This window comes from Phymastichus coffea, unplaced genomic scaffold (genome assembly GCF_024137745.1).
Source record: "Phymastichus coffea isolate CEN01 unplaced genomic scaffold, Cenicafe_Pcof_1.1 PCOF00069, whole genome shotgun sequence".
Lineage (NCBI taxonomy): Eukaryota > Metazoa > Arthropoda > Insecta > Hymenoptera > Eulophidae > Phymastichus > Phymastichus coffea.
Genome location: NW_026706880.1, coordinates 205,172 through 222,904, shown reverse-complemented (window position 1 = coordinate 222,904; position 17,733 = coordinate 205,172). Strand labels below are relative to the sequence as shown.

The window sequence follows — 17,733 nt, the reverse complement described above, 5'->3', positions numbered from 1 at the left end:
GGAGTTAGTTGAAATCAAATGTTATAATAGTTTTCTTCGGCACGAGTAACTTTTTTCTACTTTCCATTTATACACTAGTATATTTAATAATACCGAATCATTCCAACAACACAACCTTGAGCCATCATCAGCTGTACATCATTATAGCAATCAATCGCACGCACCTTTAACCAGACAGCATCTGTCCAAAAAGAAGAAAAAAGTAATTTGTGGAATAGACAGTATTTGATGTAACGTTTCATTAGTACCCGTAGATAATTAACGGTCATAGAAGGCTTACGCAGGTGATGGAACTATCGACATTTGTTTCTTGGCGGTTTCTGCCTCATTTTTCATAAAAAGCCTCTTTATACGCTGCACTTTCTTCTCTCTATCTTGCAGATGCTTGTGCTTTTCTCTTTCGAACTAACGTTTGCTTCGGGACTCTTTTGAATTATGGGGGATGTGTGCTACTACATGCAGTCTATTTATAAAAGCAGTGCTTGAAATTTGGTTGCGCGTGAAAGTCGTTCTTGCACTGCGTTATAAGTTTGTTAATACAACAAACAAAATTCGTTAGATGAAATGCAGTTTGAATTAAATAAAAAAATAAATATAAAAAAAAATATTTGTACTCGCTCAAACTTCGAATATAACTAAGAGAAAGTTGGTACACTTGCATAGTTCTAACGTACAATTTGAGTATGTATTCTCCATTGAAATAATCTACTAACATATCGTTCTGTATAACACTCGACAGATAAATGCGACACTGTTATGTCAAATTTAAAGCGACATTTACGAGCTAGTTTTTCAAGTACCCGTAAAATTCCCACCTGAGAAAAGCTTGAGTTAGTCTCTAGCTTTCTCTCCTCATATATACGTAAAAATCTCCCTTTCCAAGATGAATCTGGCGTTTATTGTCATAGCTCTCTCCGTTTTGCTCTACGGTTTACTCAACAAGCTGCAATACGTCCCCTAAAAACGCAAATCCAATGGTAATAAATGCCGTGTGATTTGTATGACGAGAGAATTTTCCAATGTGGTATTTTGCTTTTCTCACGACGACAACGCCTTGCATTTATGGGAGCCTCGTCCTGTCTACGTGTACGGGATATTTCTCAGTTGCGTTGTTGTTATGTTGTACTAGGTTCGAGTCTATGTCGTTTGAATTGACGATGCGACTTGAATTTCAATCTTAAAAAATCCTTCTTCTATTTCTGGCGATGCTGGCAACATTCGACGCGACTTTATTGGTACGTTCGTGTTAAGGATTGATGTGCGAGGATTGCCGATCACTTTGCTGAGTTAAGCTTTGGAATTTTGTGATGTATGTAGTATGAGGGACTCTGAGCTATTTTAACCGCTCTCCTCGTAACGCCGATGATTTTTATTGAAGATATTTGTCAGACTTGGTAAACTTTGATTTTGATGATTTAATTTTTTTATCTGCGTTTTCGCATAATTTCATAAGATTGAAAGGTATTTTATAAGATATTTTATCACTTGAAATTTATTTTGAAATTTAAAACATTTAAAATGTAATAAACCACTGTCTTAATATAGAATAATAGACATTTTTTGAAGATATTGAAGATTTTGAAAAATCATCGAGCATTAACGTTTACTTTAAAGTGTCAGTCATCTGTTTGCTGTTGTAAATGCATTTCTATTTTTACTTTTGTAGATAAGACATAATATTTACATCTTAAATTCAAATATAATATAAATGCAATTGAAAATTGAAAGATAATCTTTGTCTACTTAATCTTCCTTACACAAAAAAAAAAGTTTTTTTACACCATCCTGTCTGTATATCCACAAAACTAGAAAAACTGCAACTCAAATCTGTTTTGTACAGCGAGCATTTGCTTATGAAAAAAGAATGTCTCAACGTAGACAATAGGTGAGACACGCACGGCAACACAGAAAAAAGAGAGAAGATGCACTTTTACGGGATTTCATGTCAGACGATTGCAACGATCATGAATGAAATGCAGTCTGCACGAGATTCTTTTTGCGCGGATTACAGCTCATTGTTAGACTTTTTTGCTCCAGTTGGCAACGAGAGGATGACAAATTAATGTGTATATGTGAATTGTGCTTAATTGACTTCACAAATTGTATATTTTTCTAATTGGTAACAGGTGAATTCTGTTATTTTAAAATCCCACGTAAAAATGTTTTATAAAACTTTTATAAAAAAAATGATATAATCTTATAAAGTTTTATAAAATTTCATATATTTATAAAAAATTTTCCAATTTGATTAAACTGAAAGCAATAGATTTTTAGAAAAGTACATGAACTTCACTATTGTAATTTTTTTAGAATGGGTGAGATTTTTTGCAGACTGCATCGACGATAAGATTTCTTAATTATCACTCATAGAAGTTTTCACTTGCACTAAATTTCTGAAGAAGACTGCTATATTTAAAATGCATTAGATTAAAAAACAGTATTTTTGTACATGTTATAAAAGCTATAAACAAAAAATGTTTTACGAAAGCTTATACAAAAATGAAATAATTGTAATAAAAGTGATTTTTTTGAGATGACTTTTAAGACACCATTTAAACATTTTTTTGTTCCTCTTGAAAACCACATTGAGTCTTGACTTTTATTTCTCTAAATTGACATGTTTACGATTGCAAGCAAAAGGAAAGGCCTTTCTCCGAGTTATAAAAGTGTCTTCTCTCTCAGAGTATAGAAAGCAAAAAATAACGTTAATCATAAAATAATCAATAGCCAATGTACACACACGATTTACTGAAAAAAGGTCGTCCTATTACGGACTATATCATACATTGCTTTATTATTTAGTTAAATTGACAAGTTTACGTTTGAATATGTTCCTTCTTGAATGCGGAATCTTCAATGCACAAAGTGATTCCTGTTTCCGGACGATTTATTTTGAATTAAATAGAAAAAAGAAATCGACAGCCAATCGATGAGCGATCTGTTTTGATCTAGTCGCGTGACCAGACAGAAAAGTTTACAAGGAGGGTCAAGGTCTTTTCATTTCTATCTTTATTTTCACGCTGATCCACACACGTACAGTGGGTTCCTTGACTTTTGAAGCAAAGATATTTTTAGAGAAAATTTCTCTTTGACAGCTTTTACGTTTGTGACCAACTCCAGTAGAATGTTTTTTTACACAGGTTATTATTTCGTCCGGGGAGGAAACTTTTATTAAGTTTTATTTTCATTCTACAAAAATATTAACAATAAGTTTCAAAATTACTTCTGCAAGGTAATATTTAGCTAACGGTGGTTTTACCCAACTGTCAGTAACTTATTGACAGACAAAGTTGAATTGCGCTAGTAATTTACGAAGCTAGCGTGATGAACGAGAATAAATCTTTAAAAACATTATTCTTTCCTATTTTGTAAACGAAAAAATGGCTGGAAATTTTCGTAATCTACTATGCAAAAGATGTTTGTTAGAAACCAGTCAAAATGATGAATCTGAGCACGCATACAACAAACAGAAATAAAGTTGCACGATCGAAGAAAAAAGAACTCGTTAACAAGAGTGTAGCCAGTACAAACTATTTGCGAGCAAAGGAAAAAAAGGAGTTAAATTGTTCTACGAACAAAAAGGCAAGAAAAACAGACAGAAGCACAGCGGCGCGGCGTAGTAAATACACACGGTAAGACTCTTGGTGTAACGGTGCGCGCGAACGAAGTGAAACTTGGAACGGGCGGGCGCGGTATGCGCGATCACCAGCGCCTGTTGGTCTATCAGAGCAATTTTAACGAGCTCGCGTTTGCTGTCGTTGCTGTGCACCTGTGACGATTGTGTCAGAGATCAAAAGAGACAGTTGTTGTGTTCGCTTCGCTTTTCAATGACTTGCATCATCCTGACGTCACTTGGTAAAATCGAGTGGCCACTTTGATCGCAATTTCACTTTTATCTATCGAATTCATACAGTTATAACTATGTATAACGTACTTGAACTTTTGTGCATTCTTTGCACCTGTTCGCTTGGATTTTCCAGTGGAATTGCCGTACTGGCAAAAATTCGGATAATCGACGCGTCGGGAAGGCTTCCGCATGCCACTGACCCATTGTCCATAGTAACCAATTTTCACTAAAATGTAGGCATGTCCGAAGAAAATGTAGACCGACGGACGCGAAGAGTAATGATAGTTTCATGAATATACAGCTTAGCTAAAAGGAGCATCAGGACAACAACACGTGCGCGCGAAAGAAAATAAAAAGTCTCGCGAGAAACACAGTTACTCGCGCAACAGCAAATGACCAGTCGTTCGACATATATAGCGCACGCAAAGGAATCGCATTTAAGTAGATCAATTCCTCGCAAGAACCCGGCAATCACCTTTACATACACTTGTACTACATACTAGCAGCCTCATCCTAGGTACACCTCTATTCACATATCCAACATTAACGTCCGCTAATAAACCTCCTTCTTGACAGGAGCAATTACGATTCGCAAAATGAGTACACAACGAAAGAAGACAACTGTTGCAGCACACATACCGTCCGTTATTCAATTATCGCCACCGACGACGACGAAGACGACAACACTCGATACCGTTTTTCCCCTGCAAAGTGCAAGCTTTAATTGAGTGCCGCGCGCGCTTTAAGCGTCTGTATATGTGTACACTTTGTTGATCACCGCGCTGCTGCTTGTACCTGCTGGTGCTGCTTGTTCGGACATTCCGATGCTTTTTTGCTTTCTCGCTAAGTATCTACTTTGATGTACTTATTAATTTAACTTGATGGCTCGAGATGTGTGCAATGAAAATTTTCCTTGGTAAATAATGAGGGCATTTCTTGTTGCTCTTTTCAACTGAGAATGTAGCATTAGTGAAATCAAAGACAGACATTATTATTTTCATAGTTGTATCCTTCTGTCATTTTTCATTATAAAATAAATATTTTATTTGTAACATTCTTAAAACAAATTTCAATGAGACAATTTTTCTAAACACAAGAAAAAGTTCTTGATTCAAAAACTTTTGATTGAAATCACTTGTTAAAAATCAAAAGTAAAAAAACTAATTAAGTATGTGTGAATTTTTTTTTATTGCGTCACACCAAGCTTTAGTTATGCATAAGCACAAAGGGTGCTATGCTTGACTTCAATCAATTAAATAAACTCCTGTTCAATAACCCAACAACCCTTTGATTATTCTTTACGTTCTCCCTGCTCTAATAATGAATTAATCTGCATGAGATCTTGATACCATTTGAAAGTTAAATAGAGCCTGAAAAACTAGATGACTCAGATGCTATCCCAAAAAGACAACATCATCATTACTAACCGTCAAGTCCCTTTGCCGCGATTAATCGGCGTACGTAAATGTAAACGATTCGCTTATGATAATCTCCCTAACCTTCAGAGAGAAATTAATTTTCGACGGGAGGGGTTCAATGCATCCATGAATTTGCATGGGATTCCATGCTATACTTAAGAGCGTCATGATTATTTTCTTATGGTGGATTAAACGTTGCGAAAAAGAATATAATTTTTCCATCATTATCAGTTTTTTAAATTAACGATTCTTTCTTCTCGCTATTGCAAAGCTCAATTACATTATTTTGTCTGTACAATTATTAGTTATTAGTGATTTTTAATTGTCGTTTATTGGAGCGATAGCAGTAAAAAAATAATTAGGATAATTTTTAAATTGATTATTTTTATTTTCATTTGAAGGCCCACACGCACACGCTACAAATAAAATAAATTACGTGGAAAGCCGTCAAGAAAAACAGTCGTGCAATTTTTTCTTATTGTTACCCTTGGAAAGACAATGTACTGAAGGCGACTTTACCTTGAAAGATTTTTCCATGCCCCAGTAAAATATAATTGACTCTATTTACTTCCATCTAGATACTCCAATGTTGTATTCGAAATGTTACGTTTACGAAACCGTGATTCTCTGGACAAATCTACGTCGAAAAAATGTCCCTGGGTAAGTACAACTAAACACAAGAAGCTGCTGCTGCTGCTGCTGCTGCCGCTAGCGTGTTACGTAACTTTCACGTATGTCTATGCCATTCGTCCCGGGGTTTCCGACGTGCGTTGCGAATTCGTCAGCGAGGATAAATAATTCATAGACCGGAAAAAAAAAATAAATAAAAAGAGAGAGATGTCCCTTAAGTTTCGCTGACGAGTCAGTGTCAAACGAATGAAAAATGTCGCGATAAGACCGGATTTTTTGACTCCATGGGAATATATCTTAGACCGTGATTATTGTATGGGTCTTTTTTGGAAGGGGTTTAATGCGCGTTGCACAATGTGTCATATGTCTGTGATGGATTATAATTAAAATTCATACGTAACAGTACGTTTCACAATAACAAAGAATTAAGAACAGAAATAATCGCGAGATTACAAAAAAACGTTTTACCATCCAAAAGTATTTTTAATCGACTTGGATGGAACGATTTCTATTTACAAATCGCTCGTCCTTTGATGCTCTCTGCTCTAATTAACAATGCGTGTCCATCGCCCATTAATTAGTGAGCAATTACACGCCCGATTAAACAATGGACGAGTAATCGTGCGAAACTTTCGAAGCTCTCTTCCTCTTTAAACCATCTTACTTTTTTATTGGTACTCGATAAATCGACGCAGTGGATTATTCACTGTGAAAAAGAGGAGGAAGACGACTCACGCCCTCTTCCGGGTTGGTGTATGTACTAGACGTGTCTTTTCTCTCTCCCACGGAAATCCAATCCCTCGAGTGGCTGGTCGTCGTCTCGAACGCACTTACCATTCTATCTGCTATAATCTACGACAACGTGACTCTCGAGAACTTGGAATTTTTTCGGTGTGTATGTGTAAACGCGTACACGCAGCGTTTTCTCGAGAGACACTCGTGGCATCTACAAATAATGCTTGTGTTTTTGTTTTTTAATTGGGGTGTTGATGTTTCGCAGAATTCACGCGCAAGTCTAACTGCACTCTCCTACTGCGGAAAGATCAAAGAACGAGTGCTTGTTATAATCAAGTCATCAATGATCCATCTCTAAGCTTACAAACTAGGATATCCTTCCCCAATTACGCTCGAGGCTTTATCAGATGTATAAACGCGATATTTAATTAGCATGAGTTTAGTAGCTATCGAAGATTTGACTGGTCGATTAGTGAATACGAAAAAACAGCTGTCGAGCGAACACGAGTGTTTAGAAGGCAGTTGGTACGGCTGACCTACCACTTATCGCCGCCATGGATCTGCGGCCCCACAGAAAAAAAAAACCGTTTTTTCAAATGTGGCTTCTAGCACGCGTTGGGACTCTTTGGTCATAGAATACGTATATTTTCGGTCCACAAACGGTTTTCGAATTTCAAGGTGAATTAGCTAAACGAAAGCAAATATTTTATTAAAAGATAAACATCTATTCATTTCTTTTTTATTAATAAGAATTAATTGATGCATTTTACAAACATCAAATTTACGTAGATTTGTATTTTGCTGATTTTGTTTATTAACATGTGTACATTGAAGTATTCCCAACTGAAAAACCAGATAAGTTATATATATATATATTTTTGACGTGGGTATTTTTTCAAAATGCTTGTCAATTTTTAGTTTGTGTTTAGCGTGAGAATTAAATACTGCGAATTACATATGTTTTCGGGAATAATTATGTAATTAAGATATGATAAAATGCAAAGTATCAACTAGTTTTGCTAGTTAGTTTAATTAGTTTCACTTTGTTAGTCGTAGGCAATGTGTTGCTAAGTGCTGTCGTCGAAAAGGCAATGACAAAGTGTAACGAAAACTTGACATCTTCTACTTCAGAATTTGATAAAAAGTTGCAGTCGATATGCTTTGTCGCAACCCTTTACACGTTTATTTGCGTATTCGTTTGCAGTTGCGTCTTTTCTGTGTCGGTATTATTTCTCGGCTCGAGATGGGTGAAAGCGTTTTTTGTGATTTATCTTATATATTTCTATTACGACAGTGATGCGCATTGGCGAGGTGGTCGAAGGTAAACCCTTGATAATCAACCGTACGGTATTTCTTTTATTATATGCATCGATTTGGTTTTATGTAAAGTGGAAAATGGACCGAAAAGTTGAGAAATCTAAAAATTTGGAAGCATTGCGCGAATTATTTTCCTGTGAAACTGATAAAAACAACTGATCTCGATCCATCGAGTAACTACATACTTTGTGGATTTCCGCATGGGCTATTTGCATTTGGATTTGCTTCCGCATTTGGGGCAAATTGTACTAATTGCGACGACATGTTTCCTGGCTTGGAATTCAGGATACTCTCGCTGAGATTATTCTTCTACGTGCCTTTTTTCCGAGAGCTGGCACTTATTTTCGGTGAGATTTATTTTATAGTTTGGCTTCATTCACAGTATAATATTGTTTCGTAAATAGGTGGTTGTAGCTGTAGTAAAGAGAGCATGCAATACCTGTTATCGACAAAACCACAAACACAAAAACAAAGTCGCGCGCTCATTCTCCTAGTTGGCGGTTCCGATGATGCATTCAGGACTCGACGTGGTGTTTATCGGATAGTTTTAAAAAATCGAAAAGGATTCATTAGAACAGCATTGAAAAACGGGTCAGTTAAAGAATATATGAAGCTTCATCTTGATTTTTATCATCATCAAATCTAATTATTTTTCAGAACACCACTTGTGCCTGTATTTTCATTTGGCGAGGTTGATTATTATGACATCTTCCATCCAAAGGAAGGAACTCTCTTGCATAAGATTAAAAATTTTTCCATTAAAAAGTTTGGCCTGTTTCCGAGTATTGTAATCAGAGGAAATATTCTTAAGAATTTTTTTTCTTTCAAGCCTATAAGAACACCAATCCACGTAGTCGGTGAGTTCTGCTAGTCGTCGACTTATGGAATACCGAGACGTAATTGGCAATTACTTTTTTATATAGTGGGATCTCCAATAAAAGTTCCGAAAATAGAAAATCCAATAGAGGAGGAAGTAGATGAATACCATAAAATTTTCATTGAGAAACTTATCGAACTGTTCGACTCCTATAAAAGCACTTACATGCAGATATATAACTGTGGAAATATAACATTGAATTTAGTGTAAACTATCTCTTATTTGCAGAAAATTTTCAATAAATTCCTCAAATTTCTTACTCCGCTCCAATCTAAAAAGAATAGGCGCCGTTAGATTCATCGCAAAGTCGCCAGTAAAAAAAAGGAGAAATAGTTGGTTGCAGCAGCTATGCAATCTGCACACACATACACTACAAGTTGACCGTCATTAGTGGCGCACGCGTTCGCGTCACGCCGTCATTGTCGTAGTAAAGACAGCTCGACATTGACGTGCTAATGCCACGGCATTTTCTTTACCCGCTTAGAGTCGTTTGTTTGTTTTCTGTTATGCTTGGCGGCGGCGGCTCTAACGTTTTCGCGAAAAAGCTTCCGCGATATACGCACGTATACAAGTCGTGGGTGGTGGATCAATTTTCCTTCTTATGCCATTCATGACTACAGTGTATTAAGTATAGCTTTCGCCTTAATGAGTTTGGTAGATTTACGAATGAATGTTTACATGTAATACTTATTTGCGTTGCATATCGTATAAAATCATATCTAATGTTTATTTTATGGACCTTTCTACAATAATCTAATATTCATAAAATTTATGCTAAATGATATGGAAAAATTTTTACTTCGCCGTAATGAAAAATAACCTAATGGCGTATTCGATAACATTGCAATAATAATTAAATCTAATTGTCTAGCAACTCGAGTCGCTCAGATTTCTTTCTCCAAATAAAAAAATGCGCGATGCTCCTTCACTTCAACTAACCAAGCTACCTTCGGTGAAAAAGGGTTCCCCTCGCTATACTTCTCACTTCCTTCTCTGTGCCTGCGGTACTTCTCTCCCCGGAAGCCCGAGAATGCGGGACTTTTTGACGGTTACGTTATTACAATGAAAGTAAGTCGGTGTACTCCCCCACGAAAAATATTTACCTCGCTTGGTGTGCAGAAATGTTACGTCTGCCGCGAAAATGTGCGTTGAGAAGAGTCATTGGACTTTCACTCTCTTGGCTTTGCGGTTCTATGAGAAGGGGCTTCTTGTTTGGCGGTTCTGTCGCTGCAGTCTTTTTACTGATTGTCAACGATTTAAGTTTCTACTTTTAAGGTAAATCGTTTTCTGCTCACGAGTGGAAATACAGTCATTCATTTTTTTTGTGCCGTGACGTTAGATAATACTGAAAAAAATTTTCATTAGTCACTGAAGAGTACGAAAATGATAGCGGTTTTTATCGGAATTCGTCGATAGTAAAAAAGAAACAAACGAAACAATGTGTATCAATCTATGGCAGACAACAGCTACGTCAGCAACGGCGCCAACTTCCTGCAAATAAAACGACCAAAGATAACAAAATTTTCGAAGTTGCTACCCACAGACGCACACACGCACACACGTATAAACGTTCAAGCATTCTCACGCATATGCCTCCACGATGATAACGACCACTACTACTATTGTCGTCGTATACGTTGTATGTGATGTTTAGCTTGTAAATCAAGTGGCTCCTCGCTCAACCTGGACTAACTTGTATTTTTTGCAAAAATGCATTTGTCTGATGGATTTTTGTTTGTTTTTTTTTTCTTTTTGGAAAGTGTATGATAATATAATCTTACCGTCGTAGGTGCATAGTTGTTTATTTTGAGAACTTTATACTCTTGGAATGATGTAAGTTTTATTTTTTTATCATTTCACTCGATTAAGATCTATCCCTTTAATTTGTGTCTATCGTTTCTCTTAATTGAATTTAATAATCAATTTTGCAAATCTCAATCGATTCGACTTGGTGCATTTCACTGAAAATTAGTAATCACAGTTTTTCAATGCATATAATGATTGAAAATAAATGACCACTGTGGAGGTGACAACAAGAAAATAACCACATCCACTTTTTATATAAACTTTGAACCGCATTGTTTTATCGCTCACATTGATTAGCGCGCGTGCGAAATCGAATTCAAGAACGTTCGTCGCGGTCACAATGCCGTATAGATGTGATAATAGCCTCGGTCGACAATCGTTAGAATGTCGCTTATATAGCGGTTGTTATCTTTAACGGCTCTTTGTTTTTATCATTGTCAAATTGACAAAGCACCCCTTATTATCACATTAATTAGTTGAAAGGGGGAACTCGTAATTTTCTCAATGTATGACGCGAAGACGAAAATCAGTAAACTGTATCCCGAGAAATCGTCAAATAAAAATCAATTGGCCGACTCATTGTTTGTAAAGATGGGAGTAGTTTTCAATGAAGACGAGGCTTGATTTTATGTATCATTAACAGATATCCGAGAAAGCTTTGTTTCTCGTCCATGGGAACCGACGAAAAGCAAAATGTCTGCTGGGACTAGCAGTAGTAGTCATCGATAACGGGCAAAGGCGTCTGGCGCCCGTTACAAATTACAGATTCCAAGAGAGAACGAGCGAGAGAGCGGCATAAAACGAAACTAGGTGAAAGAGAGAATCGCGCTCTTCTTTATTTTTGAAAAAACCTTGTCCGAAGGAGGTAGCTGCTCGCTGGCTGCACCCATCCAGTGCAGTTAGCTTAATGACACCATGCGAAGTAGCTCTCGCGCTCGCTCGCTCGCTCGCGCAGCGACCATTGTCTTCTTATTCGCGAAGAAGGCGGAGAAGGGGAAAAACGCGCAATTACGTAATTATGTAATTAGGCCTTGTCGTAGATTTGTTTTGCCTCGTGTCGCTATGCGATTGCATTTTGTGCTTTACGCTGGTTCTGTCCTTTTTCAAAGCCGGGCCCTTATTGTCGTTGTTGCTGCCATGCAAACATTCGCCTTCGGGTTGTGAAATTAGCGGGGATCGCCCAATGCGACTGCTTTCTCTTTGATAACGATTCTTGTATTGGATTGTTTCGCGATCGACGAGTGTTTTTCAATGGGGAGAGAATGCCGTCTACGGAAAACGTTGTACTTTGGGTAGGACGCGAGTTGATTACGAGTTGATACATTTCAAGTTTGCATTATAAAAGACTCGTAAACCACTTGTATAAAAAAAATTTACTAAATTCAAAATTCAGTTCGAACGTTGACAAAATATAAAGATACTAATATTTGCTACTAATTAAAAAAACATGTTTCTCCACAATATAGAAAATTTTCACGTGTTTATTTTTTAAATTAAGAACATTGAAGATTAAAGAGTGAAAATCAATACTGCAGTTGCCAAGAAAATTGAAAATGCACGCAAACAATTCATAAAATTCCTCTATTTATTGAGACATGTAGATCATTTTTTTAATCGCTCACACTCAACGAACAAAGTTTAAGCATTAATGCTCGTCGCCATGACAGCAGTTTCGTGCGTCATCCCGAGCGAAGCAGTGGCGAGTGGCTTATCATCATCCCCCGCAGTTATTCTCGTGACGGCGTTTCTTCTACTAAAATAGAATTGCGCACGCGGCGGGTGCTCTCCTTCGTGTCAACCTACGTGCTTCTTGAGGATGCTATCTCTTTTTTCTCAATAACAAATGCGCAGGTTCCCGCTGTTATATGACGGAGCGCGAGGTTAACTATGCAAACATGATGATCTAATGACTTTTTAGTGACAATCGAGGGTGTATTACATTGATAAATACACAAACAGATAGAAAGCGAAAGAGAAAGAGAGAGACGGACAGATAGGCGTGTACAAGACTAGCGTGATACGTAGCTTACGCTCGAACGAAACTTTCTTTTTTTTATTGCGGGCGGAGAGGTTGTTAGACAAGGCAGGTATATCGCGTGGAACTAATGACAAGATTCCTATTATTCGCCTATTTCGTGTCAACGTACTCGGCATTGTATTGGGAAATAGCTGTGGAGGACCGAGCGAGAATGTTCGATGTTTTATCGAATGCCTGACTGTGTGAATTATATTGACCTACTGTTATACTCGCATTTACGATATGCTAAAAAACGCATAAATGTTTGTTAAATATTCAATTGTGTTTATTTATATCAAGAATGATTCTAAAAACACGAATATTTGCATACGAATCTACATACATTTTTTCTTATAATTTGAAAACGTTTTCTGGACTATTGAGCAGAATTTATAAACTCGTTTCGTAATATATTTATAGGATGATCACTACCTAATTTATCGTGTTATCAAACAACATCGTAACATATCGGTACTTGTACAATCGAATCAACTAACGTAACTTTTTTCGAATCGCAACAGGTGAACTGTACGTGGAGGACCTGGCAGAACGTCGTTTCGTCTCGATACGAATGGGCTGGTTGTGGGTAGAAGGAACCCCGATGCGCTTGGCATTGCGTGCACTGAATCTGCGCCAAGCAACACCAGGCATTTGTCAACCACACGCCCTTGCACTTGGCTTCACCCTCAGTAACTCACAAGGAGACAGCCTTGCCACCTTCTGGGTAAGTCAACTTCCTGATACGCGCAAAAGTCTATTACGCTTTCTTCGCACTCGCGGGAACATTGGTGGCGATTACTGGCTTGATTTAATTCCAGATTGTTTCCTCTCTTTTACCATGACTATATAAATCACCGAGAACAATAAAGTCTTAGGCTATTTTTCCTTATATAGACGTAGCTCCCGCGAAAATTTCTTTTGACGCGTATATGAACGTGCGAATTAGGATCTTTTATTGGGCAGTTTATTCGATCAATAGCAGGTATACACGTGTATTTTATTAGAAAGAACTTGAAAAATAATTTATTTCTCGTCAATAAGATTAGCTGGTAATATTCGACAGGAATCATACGCAATTCAGTGTTTATTTCAGTACGTGAAGATTATTATTATCCATCGTTTCTATACTACGAATTTCAGTATGTAGAGATGAAATCAGAAACATTTTTTGCAGAGCGATATTAAAGCGTGCACGCAGCTCTTAAAGTACAATTAGTGCCGAATAGTCATCATCATCATCATCAGGAAGAAAAGATTGTCAAAAAAAGTAACATTAACGGACAGAGTACACACTAACTCGTGCTGGGCTTTCGAAAATAATGAAATTTTGCGCGCAAGTTACGTCATTACCCTCGGTCGAGACGGTATTATCGTCAATCATATATATGTGCTTTCACAAAACTAACATTTTTCCTTGCGCAATAATGAAAAAATTTTCGTCGCACCGCGACGATCAATATTCGAAAAAAAGAACTTTTCTAAGTCTTCCGGCAGATAGCAAGTAGACCTGCATTTGCGATTACGTATTGGAGAGATGTGATGCGATATTCCGCTGGCGATGCTCCAGGCCAGACGTACATTCCCTAGACTAGCGAATCCGGCATGCTGATGAGCATGGCATACCAAAGGCAGTTGCAGAGACAACAAAACAATACTGATGGGATTGAAAAATGTTTGTTTTGTCTTTAATCTTTGCGACACGTATCTGATGGTTTACCGTATAGCTATGGAAGATTTAATAAAGTGGACCTTCGGAAGGGATCTGATGTAACTGAGAATAAGTGGTTATTAATTGATGGGTTTTAACGCTGGAGAAGGGGAGTCGTCATCTTTTTTAAACGCTACAGGCAACGTATTAGAGTTAAGTAATTTCGTGGTATCCATATTTGAGTTTTTATTTCATATAAGAAACGATTAGAGTTTAATGAGTTAGGAACTTATGAATCGGTTTATTTTGTGTTAGTATAATTCAGAAAATTAGACTGTTTTTTATATAAAGTCAATATGTTACAAAAATAATGCAATGGGACAGAACAATCCCTCAAAATTTTTTTAGCAATTAGTTATAACAACAACATAATATTTAAAAATATCCATAAATGATGTTTCTGAAAAAAGAAAGGTCATATCACCTATTGAGAAAAATGTCGGCAAGGATACAAAAACGAAAAAGAAAACGAAAGGGCCTTATTCGTGCTCGTATAAAAGTTAATTGCATGCAAATGGCGCGGGCCTTATCTTAGCTTCGTGATTTTTCCCTCCTTCAACACTTTCACTGCCTATAGCCTCTCTCTCTCTCTCTCTTTATTTTAATTAAAATAGCGCGCTCTGCTCGCGCTTGTCATTAAGGCGTTTGACTACTCCCGCGTGTCTACAGAAGCACTTTGCGTTTGTTGATGCTGTAAACGAGGCGAGTTCTTTCACCTTCGCGTCATTTCTTTTTTTTTTTCGTTACTTCCGTTACAAACGCGTTGTGCATATTTTGTTCTTTATTTTCGTCGAGGAACACGGAAATGCGCTAACTTGACGTGTAGTATTTAAGTTCAATGCTTGTTAGATCCTCTGTAAAATCGGTTTTTTCCCGACTATAATTACCGAACAATTGAAGAGTTTTTTTGAATGCGAGAATTGAATTGGTAAAGCGCATTGGTTAAAAAATTTTTCTTTAAAATTTGTAAGATTTTCGTACTTTACTTTGGTACTAACATAATTCAAAAAAACGCTAAAAAATTATTCGTGTCGAGGTTATAATACAGTTATAAGCTAAAGAAATAATGATGAAGTTTCATTCTAATAACCCTGCGTTATTTATTTTACTCGTCCTCTAGTTTAAATTTCATATAAAACGGACATACTCGCAATGATAAAATTAAACGACGATTCAGAGCAGAGCATTACAAAAATAATATAACTCGCAGTCGCATAAAAATCAGGTTTAGCGATTTAGCATTCTCCTGATCACGCACAATCAATCTACATAAATCACTGAACCGAGCTTGCAAACAATTAAACACCTCTCGGTTGCGAGATTAAACAAAGCAAACAAACGACGTGAAGAATGAAGTGTAGAAGCAAATTTGAAATTCACAAGCTCGCCCCTTTAAAATACACTATACCGTGACCGATGCAGTCTCTCTCGCTTACACACCGTGAAAATCGAGGATGTAGATAAGTGCGTCTCTGTTATCTCGACGAAAATTATGGCAGGCTTAAGTGCCTGCACGTTTCGGATGTAAATATTCTTACTCATATAGACAGAGACTCTAAAAAGAAAGAAAAGAAATCGGTTTTTGTTTTGGTGCTAATTCGCGTAACGGCATTTCCCATCGCTGCAGAGAGGAAATGAGGTTCGGCTTTTAGAGAATCTCCATTGTCTGTGCTTCATTAGGCTACTACCTCGTTAACCTGGTGACTCAACGCAGCTCCATTGATTCGGTTTGTGTGTTGTTTCGTATTCGTTCATTGACGGCGCGAAAGAAGAATGCGGGGGGGGGGGGACGAGAAGGACGTGGATTTTCACTTTCTTTGATAGTGCGCAACCGACTGACAATGACTCGTTTGGGTAAGACACGACACTACGTATGTATAGACAATGCTGTAAGCCTGTTACGTGCTGGTGTCTTCATTGGACGAGCTTCTGATATTAAAAATATAGAAAGGAGTTGTTTTTTCATTCCACGATAATAGCACAAAAAATGGAGAAACTTATATTTAATAACTGATATGATATATCTTTTATCCTCATACGGTTGTAAAATCTCACAGCTCGTTAAAAAAATTGATTTTTACGACTGCTTATTTTCATCGTCATTAGTCGGATCAACTGATAAAAAAATTCTATCAATATAAATGTCATTTACGGAAATATAACTCCTCTGCCTTTTTTTTCGAGATTAAGAGAAGAAAAAGCGTTTATGTTTTTTTACATCATATCACGAGGACTTTTGTAACCATACGGTTGATATATCTCGCACGAACGGTTTAAAGTACAAATTTCCTTTTCGTTCTTGCGCGTGCAACGATAAATCTCTCGGTATTACCCTCGTATAATAGATTTCTCCATGAATAAACAAGTTTTCCCACTGGTTTCTTCGATATATATACATAAGGTGACATCATTAATACATTTTACATACACATATAACGCAGTAACGATACCACCTTATGGCAATCGCAGTTTCTTGGGTTTATAATTAAATCACCTATCTGATCCAAGTGCCATCAATTGGTATCTCGACCAAGTTAAAAAAGGAAAAAATCACGTTATCCTAACCTAACGATAAAAAAATGATGCAGTGAAAACCAGTCTATCTGTCCCTAATTAGAATGCGATCGAGTATTGATAGTCGTCGTTGTCGTCGTCGTCGTCGCCACCGCGAGTTTTGCAAAAGGGAAAATAACGTCTCGGCGGCTATCGGCTCTAATCATCGTGGCTAGGCCGCAATATGAATCTGAAAAGCAAGCCTAACGAAGCGGGGAATCAGGCCAAACGGGATATCGCGAGGCGTGGGCAGCCGGACGCGTATCCCGGCGAACAATCGATCTGCATAATTAGGCCGTCTGTTCTGCACTCGCTCTCGCTCGACAAGCTGATAAATCCTTTGCTCTCGTTTCCTATGCTATTCCGTTAGGCGACGTCGATGATTTTTTTTATTGCTCCGACAGCTTCATATCTGACGACGATGATTATGAGATCTAGTTCATTAATTTTCCTGACATCATGGGCATTTAACAGGATATCTTGCGATACTTTAATTTCAGATAGCTTGACATAAATATCGCGCTTCTCGCAGCTTTTGTAATACAAAAATTATTATTAGCCAATCATTGCATACACGCACCATTAATTACCCTAAAAATCCTTATGAAATCATAATTTATTTAGTTTTTCCAAGCGCCGTCGAGCCGATGGTGTAATTAGTCATTAATTTGCATGCACACTTTGTTCTAGAATTTTATAATGCCCATGCTGTGCGAAAGAAGGCAATTATACACACACACACATACAATTGTTCACTTTTTCATAAAATAAAGTGTTTTGCAACAGCTTACCAAAAAATGAAAGTTTTAGTTCACCAAAAATAGT

At 37.1% G+C, this 17,733-nt stretch overlaps 2 protein-coding genes across 2 annotated transcripts in view; both read left to right on the top strand.

The window, feature by feature from the left end:
- The window catches only part of LOC131667686 (uncharacterized), a 61,017-nt gene that overhangs the window by 36,649 nt on the left and 6,635 nt on the right, over nucleotides 1-17,733 (top strand). Inside the window, exon 2 of the mRNA XM_058941282.1 lies at nucleotides 13,169-13,371. Coding sequence (XP_058797265.1) covers nucleotides 13,169-13,371 — 203 coding nt within the window. The remainder of the gene's footprint in view (nucleotides 1-13,168; nucleotides 13,372-17,733) is intronic.
- Nucleotides 7,693-9,471, top strand: LOC131667687 (2-acylglycerol O-acyltransferase 2-A-like). The gene is made up of 5 exons (XM_058941283.1): nucleotides 7,693-7,951; nucleotides 8,020-8,294; nucleotides 8,352-8,538; nucleotides 8,605-8,804; nucleotides 8,871-9,471. Exons 1-5 carry the CDS (start codon nucleotides 7,722-7,724, stop codon nucleotides 9,032-9,034), a joined length of 1,056 nt encoding a protein of 351 aa, XP_058797266.1. The 5' UTR covers nucleotides 7,693-7,721; the 3' UTR covers nucleotides 9,035-9,471.

What these genes read in the sequence shown, in the direction of transcription:
- LOC131667687 (XM_058941283.1), top strand. Translation starts at nt 7,722, where the DNA reads ATGACAAAGTGTAACGAAAACTTGACATCTTCTACTTCAGAATTTGAT. An exon ending in AGAACAGCATTGAAAAACGG is followed by an intron (nt 8,539 to 8,604) that starts GTCAGTTAAAGA and finishes ATTATTTTTCAG; the next exon opens with AACACCACTTGTGCCTGTAT. An exon ending in AACACCAATCCACGTAGTCG is followed by an intron (nt 8,805 to 8,870) that starts GTGAGTTCTGCT and finishes TTTTTTATATAG; the next exon opens with TGGGATCTCCAATAAAAGTT.